Here is a 21,465-nt window from a genome sequence, read left to right on the forward strand (position 1 = left end):
TTCCGGTGGTTTTGCCCTGTGTGCCTGAGCTGTCTGTGGGTCTCTTAGACTGGGAGGAGGGATGAGTACAGTAACCTCAAGCATAAGGTCCAGAGAGGGAGGCTTGGGAGGAAAGCTCTTATGTCCTGCAGTGTCCTCAGGAGTGGACCCTGTGACTATTATTCTGTTATCGCAGAGGAACCCGAGCCATGAGATCACTTTCCAGTGTTTAGGTTCTGTTGTAGGAGGGAACTGATCTGAGTTATGGGCTCTGATGATGGTATGTAAGTGTCCTGTCAAACAACAACTGCATAGAGAAATGAGAAGAAATATCTCCTGGGATCTCTGAGATCTCATTGTTCTATTTAACACAATGTTTCCTTCCATGGAGCAGTCCTTTTACATTAAAGGTAGCCTAAGGTATAATATGCTTGCTTAGTAAACAGAAACTCTGTACAACATAAGCTGCATATTAAAACTCACATGAATTAGCTTTGGATTTTTCTGTGCAAGTATATTGTTAAATGGTTCCAAATTCAGTTATAATGATTTTCAGTGTTTTCCCATACACCCTCTTTAGAGTTGTCTGGCTTAGAAGGTGGTAACTACAAGGTTAATAGTTAAGGAGTCTACAGAGTTAATGTCTGTCAAGGCAGTCTTTGAGGGTGCTCTGAGCTGCCCCTTAGGTGGGATTGTCAGGCATTGCTTCTGTGTCTTACAGGCCTCTGTATTTCCTCCCTGGAGTGGTTATAGTGACTAAAGGAGGCCAGGGGACTGACAGCATGAGTTCCTTTGTCTCAGACTCTGCATGCTGGGCTTGGCGCTTTCCCTGCTCCTGCTTATCACTGACTACCTGTTGGACAGGATTTTAGGGCCTGGTACCACTCCAGCTGCTGCCTTCTGCCTGCTTCAGCTTACTGTGCCAGGGCTCTTCTCTGCCTCTGCCTAAAGGGGATCTGACCTAAGGCTTGTGGAGTGAGTGCAGTGCATGTCACAGGACACTTTTCCTAGAGAGAGAGAGAGAGGGAGGGAGGGAGGGAGGGAGGGAGAGACAGAGACAGAGACAGAGACAGAGACAGAAAGAGAGAGACAGAGAGAGACAGAGAGAGAGAGAGACAGACAGACAGACAGACAGACAGACAGACAGACAGAGAGAAAAATTTTGTTCTCTCCTGTCTCTGCCTCTAATTTCCGCCTGATCCTCCTCTTGGTCCTCTTCCTCCCCTCACTCCATCTTTCTCACACATACACACCCTTCCCTGATTTAGCATATATATAAATGGGAAAAACAATCAGTTTCTAGGAAGAAATAGGAGGTGGAGTTTTATGTGAACCTAGAAAAGTCCATTTGCCAAAAATATGTATCCATGGTGAATTTTAAAAATATTCAAATCCATTACAAAAAATACAAAGTATATCATATTGCACACACTGCACTGTCAATCTGCAAGTATTGAACGTGGCTGTGGGAATTTCCTGTTTCTTCCAAGTATATGTGTGTGTATGCATGTTTTCCACATCTGTGCAGGTGCCCACAGAGTCAAGAAGAGGGCCTTGGTTCCCCTGGAGTTAGGGTTACAAACATTGTGAGCTGTCAGACAAGTGTGCTGGGATCAAACTTAGGTCCTCTCTAAAGTCTTAACCATTAAGATAACTTTGTAGCCCTTCCACCTCATTTTTATAGTAAAAAAATGACACTTACAGATTTTGTGTGGTGGTGGTGGGGTATGTGTGTGCTGTGGTATGCAGGTGTGCAACAGAGCACAGATTACCGGGTTGAGTCTCTCTTTTACCGTGTAGATCCTAAAAACTCAGGGTTTGCTCTTTGAGGAGAGTGCAGAGCCATCATGCTGACTCTGCTTTACATTTTGAGGCAGAGCTTTCCACTCTGGCTATACTGTCTGTCTAGCAAGCCAAGTAGGTCCTTCTGCCTTGCCTCTCACAGGTGTGTTTGCTAATATTCCTGACCTTTTATGTGAGTGCAGGGGGTGTGAACTCAGGACAAAGGTAGCAGGCACTTCACCAACAGAGCTATCTCCCAGCCTTGTGTTCTTCCCCATCAGTGGGTGGGATTGGGAGGGAGGAAGCTGATGAAGGAGGGAGGGGAGACATCTAACTGCTCTTTAGGTGAGGACTTGGGGTTTAGTGTGTATAAGCCCTAAGTGACTCATATCACCAGCACTTTAGGAGCCCACAGGACTGTCCTTTATGTTGTATCTAGTCATTGGAGGGTACAGAGCAATAACGAGCTGGTGACAGCATGTTTTATGATGATTTAGAGACACACACTGGCCTGTGAACTGAGCTGGTGGCAGATAGGAGTCCTGTGTTTGTCCCTAACACTGAACTGACCAGACCTTAACACAAAGCTGTGTATTTTGAGGCATTCTGTAGCCTAAACTGGCCGGGACTCACTATGTAGCACAGGCTGGCTTTAATTCATGGCAGTCCTGCTGCCTCAGTCTCCAGGTGTTGAGATTAGGAATGTGAGTCACTAGCCACCACATTTGCTAGAATCGTGCTTTAAAGAGGTTTGCTGTTTTTCCTTTCCTTTCTTTGTTCAAGGAATTGATCCTTAGGCTTTGAGGTTTGCATTGCAAGCCACATGTGGCTGCCGCATCCTTCAAATGTGGTTGCAACAAGAAGGCTTATAAAATTTTGTTTAATTTTAATTGACACAGATATAAATAGAAATATTGGACTAAGGGCTACACTGTGGGACAGCTCAGACTGGTGTCCCCCAGGCTGGTGTGATCTGCTCAGAACAGGGAACACAAGGATGGGAACTAAAATATAATCTTTGAGAAGTGGTGACACACACCACCTTTAATCCTTGCACTCAGTAAGGCAGATCTCTGAGTCCCAGGCCAGTCTGATCTACAGAGTGGGTTCTGAGACAGCCAGGGCGACACAGAGATCTTGTCTTGGAAAACAAAAACAAAAACAAAAACAGAAACAAAAAAGATAGCTGGCTTGCTAGTTAAGAACATATACTGCTCAGGACCCAGCACCCACACTAGGTGCTCATAACAGTGTGTACCCCTGCTCCAGGGTTCCAATGCCATCTTTTGGCCTCTGCAGGCACCAGTACATATGTGTAAACATGCACATACAGAGATGTACACATGCATACACAAAACTTAAAAAGTAAAATAAATCTTTAAAGAGAAGAGTGTTTGCAGGGTCAGGAGCAGAGTGTGCTGTGGGTGGGAAGGGACTCAGCATCCCTGGGCCTGATATTTATATACACAGTAGTGATTGAGAAGCCTGAGGCTTGCCCAAGGCCAGATAATGTGGAACCTGAAGAAGATGGGTGTGCCACTGTGTGCTGGCTGGGATTCTCAGGGAAGACATGGCCTTGCACAGAGGTAGAGATTGAGTTTGTCCCGAGGGCCACTGAGGACTTTGGAAGGATTCACAGTGACTCCAGTGGAGAACACTGACTGTGTCATCACCTGCATCAGTGTGTCACCTCTGTTAGCTACACCTGGGTTCCTGTGTGCTTCAGTCACAAGGTGTGATAGTGTGACAGTTCAACACACACAATCACCCTCAAAGTCAAGTCTCAGAGCACTGGAAGACAACTGTCCCTGGCCTGCCAGGCCACTGTCCCCACAGGACCAGAGGCCAAAGGAATGCAAATGAAGGAAAAAGAAGTCATGTAAGTGATTCCTGCAGATTCCTGCAGCCCCTAGAGCCAGCCTGAACATTTGCTTGGATTCCAACAGGGGCGTGGTTGGGTGTCTCACAGTTAGGGGTTTTCTCAAATGTGCACTTTTAGTTGTCAGCTGAGCCTGTAGCTGCTGTGACATCTAAACTGCAAGAGAGGAGAGGCGGCCTGTCTTGAAGCGTGCTTCTTCTTTCCTGACCTGCGCTGGTTTGCAAGCGTCCTCCTTTTCTCCTGTGTTGTGGGGAGATTGGACCTAGGGCCTTGTATATGCTAGGCAAGTGCGGTAGTGCCGCTGAGCTGCATTCCAGTCCCTTCACATTGTTTTTGAGACAAGCGAAGTTGTTAAAGGTGGCCTCAGACTTGCTTTTTGGCCCAGGTAGGTCTTGAGCTTTCAATTCTTTTCCCTCAGATTCCAGAGTAGCTTGGATTACAGTGCTGCAAGACCAGGTCTTGCCTGAGTGGTTAACACTGTACCTGCAGTTACACATGATGGCGCACAGGTGACGCCATGTGTCTGTCAAACTGAATTCAAAGTCAAGCGTGAGCTGAGCTGCACTGAGGTTCCAGGAGCAGGAAGTATGGTTGCTTTTGATGTTGTGATACTTTTTTGAACAGGTATTGGAAATGAGACTTAGTGCTTGCACTTGGCCAGCCGCTTACCCCCGAGCCATACCCCCAGTCCATATTGTATATTGACAATGAACTTGCTGGTGGTAAAGATTTTTATTTTAAACCTTTCTGACTTACACGTCAGGAGGCTGACAGGTTGTGTGTGTGTATCTAATGTTGTGTCATGGCATTTTCTACCAGCAGAAAGAGGGCACACTTTGCAAAGGTAACTTAAAATGGAGACTTTTGGTAGGGAGGTAATTTTAGAAGGGCTCTTGAAAAAAATATCTAGACAAGACAGTGGGTTTCATGAACACTTGACACCCTCACACTGTGCAAAGGGACACATCAGATCCATCCAGAGCCACTTGGGGAGCGGGGAAGCAGAGGGAGGGGGTGGGCAAAGCATTAGGATGTAAAAATGGACTTCTTCATAAGAAGTTTAGAATCTGTAGGCAGGCAAAGGCCTTATCTCTAATTTAAACTGCACATTCAATTTGGTAAACTTCAGGTGTGCCAGAAATGAGTGTAAGAACGCAGATGTCACTTGTATCCCTGATTGTCAGTTATTAATCATCAGTTATTGATCATCAGTTATTGATTATCAGTTATTGATTATCAGTTATTGCTGAGCTTTTATTGCGGCTCTGAGTGAGAAGAAGGAGGATGGATGTGTCCCGTCATGGTTATATCTGTGTCCTGTGTGTTCACTCAGCAGTGTTGTAAAAACGCCCTTAATAGAGCAAACTCTCCAGAAACATCATCCTTCATGAAGTTGGTTCAGTGCTGACCCTTCCCTGTGTTTGAGTACTTGGTGTTTTTCTGAACTTACATCCCGTTTTTTCTTTACTTTGTTATGTTTTAGGGCATATGCTAGCCTGAGGCTGGCTCTAGGGGCCTCCTCTCCTTCAGATATTTTGGAGTTGGGTGGTTCTACTTTGAGAACCTGCTGACTGGAGAAGGTCTGATCCCTACCTGACTAAGATGCTTTCTGACCTCTCCAGGCCTGTGACTACATTTAGATTTTCAATGGCAGTGTTAAGTGGTTTGCAGAGTTCCTGGGTATCCAGCATGAGCTGATGGAGTGAGGTGATTGTTAGTGAGAGATGCTTGCTTTCTGTCAGGCTCCCTGCAGAGAGACACACTGAGCTCTGCTCCTGCTGAGAGCTTCTGAGGAAGCTGTGTCTCTCTGTCTTCATGGTCAGGAGCAGCTGCTCCAGAGCAGACAGCTGTGTAGCAGCCAAGTCACCTGTGGGCAGCATGAGGCCCGGGTCCCTAGTTTCTTGGCCTTGCTTGCTTAGACTCACATACTGCTGTGATGTCAGAGGTTAAGTCAGCTGATGTCACTGCAGAGTGCCTGTAAAGGCACACAGCAGCATTTGGCACTTAGGAAATATGTGCAGGGCTAGGTAGTTTAGTTTCTAAGTAAGCATATGTCTTCCTGTTCTCCCAAGCTCTGAGTTATGCAGGTCTACAGCACTGAGATCTTACAGCACTGCAGAATACTAGGGTATTCTGGTGATCATTTACTTCATTCCCTAGTGGATTATTATCATTTTTTAATTAAGAAATCCATTGCAAATACATGACAAGTAATTGTAAAATTGAGCTGGGTCTTGGACTGGAGGGGAAAAAGGATGTAAAAGTTATTAAAAGACAAAGAAACAAGATATTGAAGGAGCAGTATTTATGAATGCAGCTTTGAAGATGGCCACTGCAATGTGAGACAGTTTTAGTGTGCACACACCTAAAATGTTTAGGAGGAAGCATGATGCTCTCAGGTGGTTAGACAAAGTGTGAGGATAGGAGGGATGGTGACTGACCTAGTGTCCTTGGAAGAGCCACCTGTGTTACAGGAAGGGACCGTGACCGACTCAGTGTCTTTTGACCGACATAGTGTCTTTCATTAGCTTGGTGAAGATGAACTATTGAGATGGTTAGCAGACCATATGCGTGTCCCCTGCCCCAATAGTGATCCTTTATGAAGAAGGTAGAATCACTATTAAATTCAGCTATTGCACAAGATCTTCTATGTGAACTGAATTGCATTGTAAGTCCCATTCTGTGTTTGATCAGTTTTCTGCCTCAACAAACCAGTTCACAAACAAGCCTGTGGGCCTTCCTCATCCAGATGACTGCTCACAGGGTGACTCACTAGGAAGACTCAGGGGGAGTAAGGACAACCAGTGGGTTCTCAAAATGTGGTACTTCTCAGGTGACCCATCACCATTATCACCATACTTCTTGCTGCTTTCAGGGACTTCATTTTCCTAAGCTTCACTCTTGCTGTAATATTGACCCACACATTTACACACGATGCACTTTGTACAACTAAATGCCCTTAGAGACTTCTATGCCTGTGCCCTGTGACAGCCAGGGGAGCACTGTGAAAGCCAGGCGAGCACTGTGAGAGCCAAAGGAGCATTGTGACAGCCAGGGGAGCAGTGTGACAGCCAGGGGAGCAGTGTGACAGCCAGAGAGTACTGTGTCAGCCAGGGGAGCACTGTGTCAGCCAGGGGAGCACTGAGATAGCCAGGGGAGCACTGTGACAGCCAGGGGAGCACTGAGATAACCAGGAGTGCACTGTGTTGGCCAGGGATACAGCCTCTTCCCTTAGCAAGCACTATCACTGGGAAAAGGCACTAAACTCCTAAAGTTGCATTGGGCAGACCATGGGCCACACTGGGTACATTCTCTGGCACAAGAAAGGGCTCATACCTCTAAATCTAAAGATTCTTAAAGGGGCCTATGACTTGTAAAAAGTTTTAAAAATGTAAAAATCACATTTTAAGATATGAACTTCCTGTCATTCTAGAGAAAGACATTTTAGAAACAATATTTGGGACCTACTAACAACATTCATTTCATGTTTTCCAAGAAAATGAACCGTGCTTGCTTTATACATTTAAAAAAGTGAAAGACTGGGTTGGGGAAATGCCTCAGTGGGTAAAAGGACTTGCTGTATATGTGTGAGTAACCCAGGTTAGGGTGGCAATCTGCATCCATAACCCAGGTTAGGGTGGCAGTCTGTCTGTGATCTTAGTCTCCTCAGATGAGGTAGGAGGCAGATAGGAGACTCCCTGGAAAGTCATGGGGCAGCCATCCTGAGGTATAGAGTGAACAAGAGTGTGGGTTTCTTGTAGGCTTTCCTAAGGCTATGGGTAGGCTATTAGAGCTGAAATTTCTACATAAACTCATGTTAGAGCTGGACTATGTATCAAGGCAGAAGACTAGATCTGAGATGGCTTTACAGGACTCTGCTCTTCTGCCTCTGTCTCTACTGCCTGCTCTACATATCTCACCTCAGCAGCTGTGGTTCTCAGCTTGGCCATCTCTCACTGGCAGCGAGCAGTAATGAGTGGAACAGACCCAGCCTAACCTGGGCTCTCTGGCCTGGATCTGTGTGATTTTGCTTTCCCATAAACTTGTGAGGGATTGGCTGGCTGACGGGGTGCCTGGCATCCAGAAAGGCAGTGTGGGAACTCATGGATCCTTGAAGGATGGTTTTTATTTTCTTTATAGTTTTCTCAAATGATATTTTCTGTCAGAAAGTTAAATGAGGGCAATTTCACTTTCATTGTCCTAAATAATATTCTGTAGCCTGAGAGAATAGAGCTGCCTTTCATTGTAACAGTCAGTCAGTTTCATGATTCTCATCCTGCCTCACCCACCAGACGTCTGGTGTGGTCGCATGATAGAGGCTGGAGCGATCATGGGGCTGTGGGCAGAGGGAGGAGCCATTTGAAAATGTCCCCAGGGGATTTGAATATGCTTCCTTTCAGCATTGCAGCTCTGAAGGATTCCAGTAGGAGGGAAGACCCTGTTGGCTATTATATAGAGCCTGTGGGTCAGTTAATGTGGATTTTCTGGCTTCTTGGCTCTTGTCAGGGTTCTGCCCGGGGCATGGGGAGCGTGGGCATGAATTGCTATGTGTTTTCAGTTGCTTACAGTGTAGGAAGTACCAGGGAAATGTTTAGTATTGTGCTGTCACAATATATATATATATATATATATATATATATATATATATATATATATAATGTACGCCTTTTGGCTAGCGAAAGGTCTCAGGTGAGGGATTCAAGGGGGGCAGTTATTAATGCCATGTAGAATCAGACATGTTGGAGACTCTGAGGAGTTCAGACCCTAGTGACAGAGACAGATAGCATGGTAGAGCTCTGAGGAGAGTCAGCCCACAACGCAGGAGTGCCACCCTTAAAGAAAGCAGGAGCCCATCCTAGAGCCCACTTTAGGGGACCACAGCCAGAAATCCAGATTGGGGTCACCCCAGATTCCATGTTCCAATGTGGAAGCATTTTCAGAGTTTTACAGGATGAAGAAAGTTATAGGTCAAAACAAGTTCAAATGCATTGGTGGGCATGTAAGAGAGGCAACTAGAGCAAGATGGGGGAGCCTTTCTGTAGGCCCCAAATGCTATTCGTAGACTGTCTTAACTTTTGGTTTGGCGGAAACTCGGGATCTTCTAGGCTGATAGCTTACTAAGGCTTTTATACATTAGTCAAAGGATGTTTGTTCTGACACAGAGGTGGACAAGGAATGGCTATTCAGGGGCTAAAGCTAGCCTAAGATAGGCAACTTGCTTCTCGAGCTGCAAGTCCCAGCCTCCCCATATCTCTGCAGTTTGTAACCAGTCTTTGCAAACACAGCAAACCTGTGCTTTCTGGCTGGTGGTGTCAGCTGAGGGATTCCAGGGGACTCAGTGCAGGGAAGAGGAGAGGGTGTGGGAGAGTTGCTGCAGGCAGCCCAGCAGCAGTCTGCCTTCAACTCCGACAGGGGGCGCTCATGCTGCACAGTGTGTTACTTACACAAGTCATCCTGCTGTATGCAGAGACTGAACCATCACAGGCACTCAGTCTCACCCAAGGCTGCGCACTGTCCACTTTGGTCTTTCAGAACGTCGTTCTTTCTGGAGGCTCCACAATGTTCAGAGATTTTGGACGTCGTCTGCAGAGAGATTTGAAAAGAGTGGTGGATGCCAGGTTAAAGCTGAGCCAAGAGCTCAGTGGAGGCAGGATAAAGGTAGGAGGCTGTGTGCCAGCCGCTGTGGGGGTAGAGCAAAGCTTCACTGGGGGGGGGGGTAGCCGAGGGTTGATGCTGGAATTCATGGGAGGTCGTCCTTAAAACCACCTGGGTCAGTCAGGCATCAATGTGTGTGACCAGGGTGCTGCAGAGACAAGATGGGCTTGTGGTGAGGAAATGTTCTCATTAAATGGAAAAAAACTGTTGTGCGTGGGGAGTCAGGCCATGCTCATCCAAGACCACAGCTCTGAGCTGCTGGGTGCTGTCTGGGCTTCTCCCTGAGGTGGGCTTTGGTGGGGAAGAGAACCTACGGCAGTGAAGGTGCCCGGTGCAGTGTTTGTTTTGTTATAGTGTTTGGGGGTTCACTTTGTTACTGGCCTTGCTACACCCTGTGATTTGTTTGAGGGAAGCTATTGGTTTGATTAATTGTGTGTTTTAGTATTGGAAGAAGGGGTCTCCTGAATCTGTGGGCTGGGCCTATAGCATGACTGAGGCTGTCACCGGAGGAGTCACTGTCTATCATGGACACACTGCTTGGAGGATGCACTGTGCAGACTAAATGCAGACTAAACGCAGTTGCTTTCTTTTGCAGCCTAAGCCTGTGGAGGTGCAGGTGATCACTCACCACATGCAGCGCTATGCCGTGTGGTTTGGAGGCTCAATGCTGGCCTCAACTGTAAGTCCCTGATCTCTTGTCATTTGTGCTTTCCTATTGAGTTTGGATAAGTATTGTCTACAAATGTGAAATAGCATGTGTTCTGTTTGCATGGCTTTAAATATGCAAAACAAATTCTACTTGATATAAAAATATTTTAGTCACTTAAATTGTATGCTTTATTAACAAACACGGTGGTGGCACATGCCTTTAATCCCAGCATTTAGGAGGCAGAGGCCAGCCTGGTCTACACAGTGAGTTACAGGACAGTCAGGGCTACATAGAGAAACCCTGCCTTGAAAAGAACAGCAACCAAAAACAGAACAGAACAAACAAACAAACAAACAAAACACCCCACTACCACCACCACCACCACCAAAAACCAAAAAAAAAAAAAACCAAAAAAATCCACCCTGCTCATTGTCCCTTCCATGTGGTTATTTTATTTATTAATATTCCCCCACCCCCAGAGTTTGTTAGCAGCCATTTTTAGTTCAGGTTGACACATTTTTGATCCCAGTAAGGGAAACTAAGTAGATTTGTTGTTGCTTTGTAAAGTTGGGAATTGCTGAGTGAATTTTAAAAAGCGAAGTCAAGTTCTGCCTGGTTTGTTATCAGATCAGGTGTGGTACCATGATTGGCAGAGACCCTTGGATAAGTCCCTCCCATTTGCTCAATGTTTTCCTCTTCCCACCTGCTCATCTTCTTCCTCTTTCTGGCTGCTCCTCCTGCAGCCGGAGTTCTTTCAGGTCTGTCACACCAAGAAGGACTATGAGGAATATGGGCCAAGCATCTGCCGTCACAACCCGGTCTTTGGAGTCATGTCCTAGTGTCTGCATAGGAGCGATTGTCTGACAGTGTCCTGTTGGGGAATAAGTGTCCTTCAGAACCCAGAGCAGCCACGGCTCCTGTACATAGCAGTGTGGAATGGGTGTGTGAGCAGCGTGCTTTCATCACCAGTGGGGCCGGGCACGGTCTTCCCAGTAAAGCCATTTATCCGGTATGACTGTTCGTGGTCCTCCTCCCGGCCCCTCCCCTCCTGCCCCTCCCACTCTCTCTCCTTTCTACCCGAGCTTCTAGTCAAGTGTAGCTCTGAAGGAATCCATGCAACTGTAGAAGCTACTAGAGGATGCAGTGGATTCTCCAGGAAAGACTGTAAGGTGGGGGAACCCTGGCCTTCCCAGCCTATTTTTGTAAATAAAATGTTATAAACTTGAAATACAAATTGATGTTTATATTTCCTATCATTTTGTATTTTATGGTATTTGGTATAACCAGCTAATGCTAAGCATGAGTAGTCACAGAGTTCATGGATGTCAGAGTTTTGTAATAAAGTACTTGATTGTGAGGCATGTTCTGATGTGTGTACAGGCTTTATGCCATGTCTGCTGGGAAGTGATTACATGTTGTTGGGGTGGTGTGACATCTGAGCACCAACCGCTGTTGAGTGAGAGTTGGTACAGATGTATCTAACTTCCTGGAGCTGCTTTATAGAAGACAATGGTTTAATGTTGTTGAGTGGAGGATGAAATACTATTGCACTGTTGTAATAAAGGATGCTAGAATCTTTATAACTGTTCCTTGTGGTCACTTTTGCCTCCCCATTCATTCAGAGAACCTCAGACTCTATAGGTTTGCAGACAACTGATGATTGATACTGTGTGTGTGTGTGTGTGTGTGTGTGTGTGTGTCTTAAAAGTGCCATCAAGCCTGGGTGGACAGCCTGCCTGTTGTGTTTGGACGGTGGTGTGGACATCCTTGGGGTGTCCAGGCTGCTTTCTTAGGAAGCATTCAGTGCTCTGATGTCTGCTGAGTGACTTCTCACTCAAGTGTAGGTTAGTAGATCCAAAGCTCTCCCTTCTCCCAGAATCCTTGTTACTTTAAAAATTGTTGTTATAGTCCTCCAAGTTGTGAGGCATGTTTTTCTCTCAGACACAAGTTTATTTTGGAAACTTGAGCTTTGAGGCCTCCTATCTCTCCACATTTGATTCTTCCTGTCAGTAATTCACAGCCATCCTGAATCTGAGAATAGTCAATGATTCTGCGAACCAGAGAGACTACCTCCAGGGAACTGTAAATAATTAAAAAAAATATTAGTTAGTGTGTGTGTTTACACACACGTATGGTCTGTATGTGTGTGTGGTGTATATATCTGTGTGTACATGTGTTCATGCTATGTGTGTGCATGGTGTGTAAATGTGTGTGTGTGCAGTGTATATATGCATACATGTGTATGCTCAGTGTGGTGTGTATAGATGTGTATATGAGTGGTATGTATATGTGTGAGCACAAGTGCCAAGGTTCCCACATGAAGGTCAGAGACAACTTGATGTAGTTGGTTTTCTCTTCTTTCACCTTCACTAGGTCTGGGATTGAATCATGTCTGCAGGCTCGCATGTGCCTTTTCCAGTGGAGCTGTCTTACTGGATCCTTGTGTAACTTTCATTGTAGCATAATTATTCTTACTCTAAAATGGACTTTATTATTTTAAAATACTTAATGAATATTTATTACATGAATATACATTTCATTCACTTTGCTTGACAATGTGCTTTGGAGTGCTCACGTGCATATATATATATACACACACATACACACATATATATAATATATATATACACACACACACAAAACTTTGTAATACTTGTATGTTTATAGTCTCAGCATTTACCTTGCAGAGGGAGGAGGGTCACTACAAGCTTGAGGTCTGCCTGTGGGTTTTAGGTCAGCCAGGGATATACTTGGTGTTTGGGATGGCTCACTGAGTAAAGGCTGTGTTGTACAAGCCCAACAACCTGAGTCTGATCTCTAGCACTCATAGTGCACAGAAAGAGAACTGAGATTCCAAGGTTGTCCTCTGACCTCTATCTATATGCTGTGATATATATGCTAATATATGCTAATGTGCATACACATGTACACTACTAATAAAATGTTCCCCACAGTTAAAAACAAAGCAAAACCCAACATACACACACACACACACACACACACACCACACACTGTCTGTGTGTGTACATACACACACAGACAGTGTACTCATCACAGTCATGTGTGGGCAGCATCATCTAATACAAAGCCAGCTTAGCAGGAGACTGTTGAGTACACACGGGTGCTGTGCAGATAGGATGGAAAATACCATTCTACCATGCTGACAGCATGGTCCACCGTAGAGCGGTCTCTCCTCTCAATAGCATGTCTGACTGTATTGTAGCTTACTGCTGCTGTCACACTGCACAAGAGCCAGTGACAGGCCATGTTGCTAGAAAAGAGCAACACTGGGAGCGTGAAAGTCCAAGAATAATGCACGTGAGGGTGTTGTCTGCAAGTGTGAATTAACTGTATTAGTGTAGTATCAGGTGAGGCAGGCTACTAACAAAGGAGAGAGCTTTGTTTAGCTGCCAAGCTCAGGGGTTCAAGGGCATCAGTTCGGCTCTGGTGAGGGCCTTCTCATTTGCTCATGGTGTGGTAGATGGTCACAGTGGGAACATTGTGGGAGTGAAGACTGCATCTGGGTTCAGGAAGCCACAGAACACTGGGTGAGCTTCTGTAATGACCCTCTCTTGGGCATTATCTCAGTCTCTTCGGAGGGCAGAGCCCCCAGAGTGACCCAAAGGCTCTTTACATAATGGGTTCCTATTATGGAACCCTATTAGGCTAGCCAGGGAGATGTGTAGTGATAGTCTTGAGATATATAGCAAGCCAGTGAGATGGCTCTCTGAGCAAAAGCTGTGTGAGCCTGACATGCAGAGTTTGATCCCCAGCACCCACTGTGGAAGGAGAGAACTGACCCAAGGCTGGTCATCACTTGAGATTTGTCATCATTTGAGATTTGCATCCTGCTTCCCCTGCCCCGAATAGTGGTGCCCCAGGACCAAGCCTCCTACTCACGAGGCTAGAGGACAGAGCACATCCATGCTGTAGCTGTAGGTATTTATGGATAGGAAAGGACAGAGTGTAGGAGCTGCACGGCCTGTTGATTCAAGCAAACCCTGAGGGGCATGGAGCAAATCTGCTACCATGGAAGAAACCTACAGTATCCTGTGCTGTTTCCTGTGTGACAGAGATGCTCAACCACAGTCTCTCAATCAAGGGTTCGGGGTCTTTAGTTGTCTTTCATCCAGACACACATTTCTCTGCACTTCCTTGGGAACTTTGGCTCCTCACCACCTTCCAGCTGCTTTATTGCAACCAATCCTGCTTGGTCTGTCTGCCTCAGCCACATCCTCTGCATCTATATGTCAGTGTTTACACTCATGTTGGCCAAACTAGAGCCAGTGTAACTGGCTCAGACCCAGAGTGTCTACCAAATTCTATTTGCCACAAGATTGTTTTGAAACTCTTTTATTCATTCATTTTTTTAAATTAAAATTGTGTGTGTATGTGTGTGTGTGCATGTGTGTGTGTGTGTGTGTGTGTATGTGTGGGGTGTATGTGTTTATGTGAGGGCACATGCCTATGGAGGTTAGAGGTCAGCATTGGATGTGTTTCTCAATCACGCTCTAGCTTTTGAGACAGTGTTTCACGACCAACCTGTAGCAAACTAATTCGACTATACTGGCTGGCCAGTGACCTCCTATCTCGCCCTACCCTGCCTCCATGCTAGGCTTCTAGCCATGTGCCACTATGTCTTGGCTCTTTACATGGGTAACAACTCAGACCCTTAGGCTTGTGTGGCAGGCACACGTTGAACCTCCTTCCCAGCCCAGTGATCATTTTAGTTTAGATATAAAATATAGAGAGCAATATGTTCTACTGCAATGCAACTACATGGTGCTGTCCTCTGCAACCCCGGCTCAGACACATCTTAGAGGAAGTATGTCAGAAGTGGGCAGTGGGGAGAACAAGGAAGGTGCCCAGAGCCTGCTTCCATTCTCAGTCTCCAGGGTGGAGCTGGGCTGCAACTGGGTCTGCAAGCCCTGAGAAAAAGACCCAGAGCTGTAAGTATAGGCTCAGAGCTGTAAGTATAAAGACTGGCTACCCTTAAGTCAATGATACCTACTTTCCTCTTCCCTCAATTTCCCAAGCATTCTAAGGACCTTGTTGCTGTCAGGAGGTTTAAGGGTTTTTTTGTTTATTGATTAAAGCTGCCAGATATTGTATAGAAAACTAAAATATGATTTGGTCACTTTATAAAGAAGGACTATGTTAGAATTATATCACTAATTAAAAAATATTCCCACACACTTTTGGTTCAGGTTGACTTAGCCCATATCTCAATGTGGTAGAATTGGGAGGAAAGGCAAGCATCCCTGAGGGAAAGGCCCATGACTTCGAGTGAAGTTTCCTGTAGACTACTTGTGTCCAAGTTTGCTTTTTCTAGCTGTGATAAAGACCATGACCTAGAGCAACTCCAAGAAGAATGAGTTTGTCTGGCTTACATATCCTCATTACAGTCTACCAGGAAAGGAACTCAGACAGGAACCTGGAGGTAGGAAATGAAGCAGAGGCCATGGAGGAGTGCTGCTTATTGGCTTGTTCACCAAAGCTCGCTCACCCTGCCAAAGGGCGGCCCCATCCCAAGGCCCTCCCACATCAACAACTAATCAAGAAAACACCCATGGACATGCCTATAGGCAATCTGAAGCATTTTTCTCAATCGAGGCTTCTCTTCGCAGATATCTCTAGTTTATGTCAGGTTGACAAAACTGAAACCAAGACACCATGTTGATCAATATCATCTTTAACAAACACACCCTAGAATTATAAGCCAGCAGTTCTTAGACCTGTTAAAGTCCTTTGATAGAGCTTTGCCCTGTTTGACAGGTTGAGACACCAGCTCTCATCTATGTAGAAAAAAGTATTATAAATTATATGGCTTTAATGTAGAAAAAAGCTCATGATTTAGCTGTTCCACAATGAACATGGACTTTAAAGCCTCATGTTGTACAAGATAAATACAACCAGCTTTATCTGTCAATTGTGACTGATTGGTGAATCTCTCTGCCTCTCTTTCCACCCTGTGCTCAGCCCTGCATCTTGCTTCAATGTCCCCCCCCCCCCCGCCGCTCTCACCCTCTGCCCAGCCCTGCCTCTTGCTTCAATGCCCCCCCCCCCTTGCTATTACCCTCCTTTACCTCCTCCTCCCTGGACCAAACAAGGCTTACCTGATGAGTCACAGTGGCTAGCTCAGGGTTGTTCTTTATACTCCAGGAAAAGCCCCATTTTAAAAACTGCAGGCACTCACAAGTGCTTCTTCTGTTACCACATAGGCTGAGATTAAGGGGAAAATAAATATAGGGGGAAAATAGAACTTGCCAGAGTTGGGGACTCCATTGCTGCTGTTCCAGGTGACGTGTGCACTACTGCTGAGGTGTATCTATCCTCTGGCCACTGCTCTCAGCGGAAGCTGGGCTCTGAGTGTTCGGATATGAATGACTCTTATCATAAGGATTCTAATAGTATCATAAATTAGAATAGAATTTCAGAGCTGGTGGATGCACCTGGAGAGCAGGTGACTGAGCGTGTGTGTTGATGTAGCAAGTCTCAGGTGGTCCCTCCAGTCTGGTTAGAACTGGAGGGTGGCCTTGAGAAATGTCCCCTCAGCAAGAGGCAGGAGAAATCGCCCACGTTAGACCTGCAGGTGTGAGTGTGTTTCAGGGTGACAGTGGTTCCTGCTACAGCTTCCTAAGTGACTAACAGGCTCTCATGAGACTAAAGTGCAGACCTCATTCCTTCCTTGGGCTCCTCCCCTTGTGTCTCCACTACAGATGGTCAGGCTGGGTTGACCTCTCAGCTTAATCAGCACAGCTGATTTCAAAGAGTGCCCTGCTAGGAAAATTTACTTGTTACATGATCTGTACTTACTTAAAGAGTATTTTATAATGTTTCTTTTTAAATGTATTGTCAGGCTTGCTAAATAGAAATATAAATTGATTGCAAGGCAATTGTAATTGATGACTGACAAGGAAAGAAATCCTTATTACAAAGTGACAGGGGTCTGCGGAGATGGCTTGGTGGTTAAGGGTGCTTGGTGTCTTTCCGGAGGATCTGAGTTTGGCTACCAACATTTGATATGGGATGGCTCACAACTGCCTACAACTGCGACTCTCCTCTGACCTCCACAGGCACATTTTATGCTTGCACATATATATATATATAAATAATATTAAAAAATAAGTATTATAAAAAGAAGCTATCGCTTGATCTTAGGATTATAAAGGTTGCATTTTTACAAACCCTGACTTATTCTCAGTTAAGGAAGCAGCTGTGTAGTCTCTCCTCTCAGATAGTATATGAGTACTGGGAATTTTTAAATTTTCATTTCATGAAATATACTTTTAAATTATTAAAAGTGAATAATTATAAACCTAAAGGTTTATGATGTCAAATAAAAGCTTAATGACATGCTTTGGCTGCAGTTCCAATACCTGGAGGTCAGATCAATGCAGTAGTCTTGCCTACTTTATACCTACTGAGTGAGTCTGATGTTTTCCCAGCACTGACTCATGGAAATGCCAGGAATGGTAGAGCTGACACCCCAGGTGTTAACCACAGGCTTTTCTCTAGTCACAGAGCAGACCTGGGGAGGAGAAGAGATACTGACTGCATATGACCCATGACCTCTGCTGACCAGCAAGAAGTGAGGAAACTGTACCTGCAGCTGCGGGAGGCAGGTGACACAATGAGGGAGGTGTTCTGGGGTGTGTGTGTGTGTGTGTGTGTGTGTGTGTGTGTGTGTGTGTGTGCCTCAATGTGACTGAGGTTAACAAGGGCTGTGAGAAGTCACAATGAATGAATGAGAAGTTACAATGGCTGGATGCAGTCACCGTCACATGTGTGCCACAGATGGCCACAGCTTATTATCATAGAGTACAGGAATAGTGGGAAGGAGTTTATTTTTATTTTTGGGTATGGGTGTTTTGACTGCATGCATGTCTGTGTACCAGCTGCATGCCTGGTGCCCATGAAGTCTAAGTAGGAGCGCCAGATTCCTTGAAACTGAAACGGGTAGTGTGAGCTGCCACAGGATACTAGGAATTGAACCAGAATCCTCTGGTTCTAGAAGAGCAGCTAGTGCTCTTAACCACTGGGCCATCACCTAGTCCCTTGTTTATAATTTTTAAACCGGAGCTACCAATAAGATCATTTTCTGGCCAAATTTAGAAGTATTTTCGTTTCTACTCCCCTCCCCCTACCTCACTGTGCTTGTTTATTTTGTAAAGAAAAAGAAAACTCCCAGTGTGCTCTGTCTGTATAGTGGTACTAGAGAGCTACCAAAGAAAAGCCCAAGGTCCAGCAGCCTACAGGAGTCCTATGAGACTGATAACTAGAAAAAAGCTCACTAGCAGAGCATGCCTGCTCAGTATGAAGACATAGACGCCTGCCCATGACATCTTTTATCTTAATTAGGGTAGTAGACTCAACTTGCCATTCTGATAATTCGGCCATTTTCTCAAGCTGAATTAGCATGTTTTAACTTATTTATTCATTAGGTATTATGTTCATAATAAATTAAACTTTATTAAGGCATGGTTGTGTGATGTAATTACAGTTCTCTGAATTAGAGTTTAAGGAAGTTACTGCCATACTCTATGTGACCTCAGTGTTCCCTAAGAACAAGTGTTACTAGCATTATAAAATTTCTGAAAATGCACAGTTTAGGTCTTGGTTGATTTACAGATAGTTGACCTCTACAGAGCTGGTATTCTTTTTTTTTTTTTTATTTTAAAATGTTTAATTTTTAATAAAAAGATGCTGGCAAAATATTTACTTCTTACAATCTGAAATAAACCAACAAAATATTTCTGTATAAATTAGTAAATTTCTTAATCCATTTTAATTTTTTTCTAATTATCTATAATAAAGAAACAATGCATTTATTATAGATAAAAAGCAAATGTTACTTTAAAACCTAGCTTCTGAAATATAAAGGCAGACTCTGGAGTATGCTACAGGACAAGCAGATCTAAACATCTGTGTGTGTGTGTGTGTGTGTGTGTGTGTGTGTGTTTGTGTGTGTGTATGTGTGTGTGTGTGTGTGTGTGTGTGTGTAAGGGAGAAAGAGAGTCACTATGTAGCCTAAGCTGGCCTGGAATTCACTCTGTAGTTCAAGTTCCTCAGACTCACAAAGATTTGCTTTGCTCTGCCTCCCCAGTGCTGAGGTTAAATATATATATATATACACATATATATACACATTTAAAACTATGATATGTATAATGTGCACATGTTTGCACATATTGAAAGAAGACAAGTAACTTCAAAGTCCTATTTCAAAAAGTTTCCCATTTAAAATATTGTATCTTAGGGGTTGGAGGTAGCTCAATTTTAAAGTCTATACTTAGCATGCATGAGATGAGATTCTGGGTTCCATTTCTTACACCACATTATATTTTAATAAAAAAGGTTTGGCATTCAAAGAAGTAAGTAGAATTCTGTGGGTAAGTGAAACATTACAGGTATATATGGGAGGGCCATGGAAGTATGGTCTTGTTGGAGTAGGTGTGGCCTTGTCGAAGAAAGTCATTACTGTGGGGTGGGCTTTGAGCTCTCAGATGCTCAAGACACATCCACTGCGGCAATCTCTTCTAGCTGCCTGCAGAGCCAGTTCCTCTCTAGCATCATGTCTGTCTATATACTACCATCAGAGCTGGTATTCTGAGCAGAGACTTTAGGCCCAGCAGTGGCAACCCCAGTAGGGTTGAGAGTTAGCAGACACTAACAACATGGTGCATCATTTCCTGAGGTGCTTCCTTGGGAAGTTGTTATGTTCATGATGCAGGGAGGTGGTGCTTGTCTTTGCTCTGAAGTGGGGTGGGGCAGTGGTGTAGAAACCATTCCCCTTGACAGCTTTGTGGGGTTCATTGCCAGGTTTAATTACCCCCCCCCAGGTGTGTGTGTGTGTGAGTGTGTGTGTTTGTATAAAGTCATGCACACATGCCATGACATACTTGCGGATGTCAGAGGACAACTTGTGACAGTTTTGTCCTTTTACTATGTAGGACCCAGGGATAGAATTCAGGTCACCAGGCTTTGCCACAAACACTGAGGCATCTCACTGTCCTCCTCCTCCTCTTCCTCCTCTGCCCCTCCTCCTCTCCCTCCTCCTTTTTTGAGCAAAGACAACTCACTAATGCAATGTTCGAGAGAGAGAGAGAGAGAGAGAGAGAGAGAGAGAGAGAGAGAGAGAGAGAGAATGCATACTTACACTTACGCAGGCATGCACACACACTTATGATCCCCCCCCCACCCCAAGCACTACAGTTCCAGTGGATTGTCTGAAAAGCCATCAGCCATGAATACTAGAATTACTCCAAGGCCCCATCTCCAGGTGATCAGGAAATAGATATGATCTCTACCCACCCCCACTATTGGATAAGGACTAGCTTTCCTCTTCTACTCTCCCTCTATACCATGGAGGCAATGGGAGAGACATGAACTGAGCTCACCATCCTATGCTGCATCCCATGGGCCAGTGCCAGTTCAAGGGCCACACAGGAGTCACTTGTGAGCCTCACAGAAGGGACAAATCATGGCACCTCCATTGGCTCCCAGTGGCCTGGGCTTCATTCTCAGCAGTTGTTCCTGAGCCTGTGCTGGATAGTGGAGCATAGGCAAGCTCCAAGGGTTAGGGAGCTTTGGGCTAACAGTGGGACATGGTGCCTCTCAGGGCTTGTGAGAGGTTTTAGGATGCTGGAGGCTCTTGCACTTTCCACAGCCTGGGCTCGCATCTGGGACCTACCTGCAAACCATTGGGAACAGGCTGTGGGAGACAGTCTTGGCCAGACACCCTGGAATAGCTGCCTGCAGATGGGTCTGTCTGTTGGTCCCCCAGCTGGGTCTGCTAATGAAGGATGCCTTCATCACTGCTCCTGGAAGACTCCATTGAATATGGAAGAGAACCCAAGGGTTTTAGAAAGGAAAAACAAAAACAAAAACCCTAAGCTTCAGGATATTGCTTTCATTGTGAGCTATGAGAAAAGAGGATCTTTTAATGGTCATTGGTAAGAGATAATTAAGGAGAATTTCAGTTACAGGGCACTTTGCAGAAAGACTGTAATTAGCAAAATGGGGCTCATGTCTCTTGGTGCATCTTTCATCTCCTTACTGTGCTCATCCTCATCTGGCTGAGCAACATTCGATCCGTAGCTCTCCTCAAGCTGTATTGACATAGCCTTTGAAAAAGAAGCCTAGTTCTTTAACTGAGAGTGTACTTGAAATTCAAATGCAATAGCCCAAGGGGAGGGAATCAGACACCTGGGGATGGCAGTGGTGCTGACTGATGGGAACTGCAGAATGTGTCCATGGGTCCAGGTGACAACAGACTTCTGTCCCTTAGGAGAACAGCCTTTGTCATGAGTGAAAGAGAGAGAGGTTGTGATGTTGAATGGAACCCATTCCAGGAGGAACTAGGAGCCTCGTGCTCCATATTCATATTTAAAAGTTATGTGCCCAAGGGAGAATTTTATATTAGATATTTTCGTATTTACATTTCAAATGTTATTCCCTTTCCTAGTTTTCTCTCTGAAAATCCCCTGTCCCCTCCCCCCTCCCCCTGCTCCCCAACCCA

General features: G+C 45.1%; 1 protein-coding gene across 1 annotated transcript; it reads left to right on the forward strand.

The window, feature by feature from the left end:
- The first annotated feature begins 9,143 nt into the window (after positions 1-9,143).
- On the forward strand, positions 9,144-11,178 carry LOC147005092 (actin-related protein 3B-like). The gene is made up of 3 exons (XM_085836164.1): positions 9,144-9,298; positions 9,891-9,974; positions 10,688-11,178. Exons 1-3 carry the CDS (start codon positions 9,200-9,202, stop codon positions 10,781-10,783), a joined length of 279 nt encoding a protein of 92 aa, XP_085692290.1. The 5' UTR covers positions 9,144-9,199; the 3' UTR covers positions 10,784-11,178.
- Positions 11,179-21,465: the final 10,287 nt, after the last annotated feature.

The sequence above is a fragment of the Mus caroli genome, unplaced genomic scaffold (assembly GCF_978045245.1).
Source record: "Mus caroli unplaced genomic scaffold, Mus_caroli_1 scaffold_4, whole genome shotgun sequence".
Classification (NCBI taxonomy): Eukaryota; Metazoa; Chordata; class Mammalia; order Rodentia; family Muridae; genus Mus; species Mus caroli.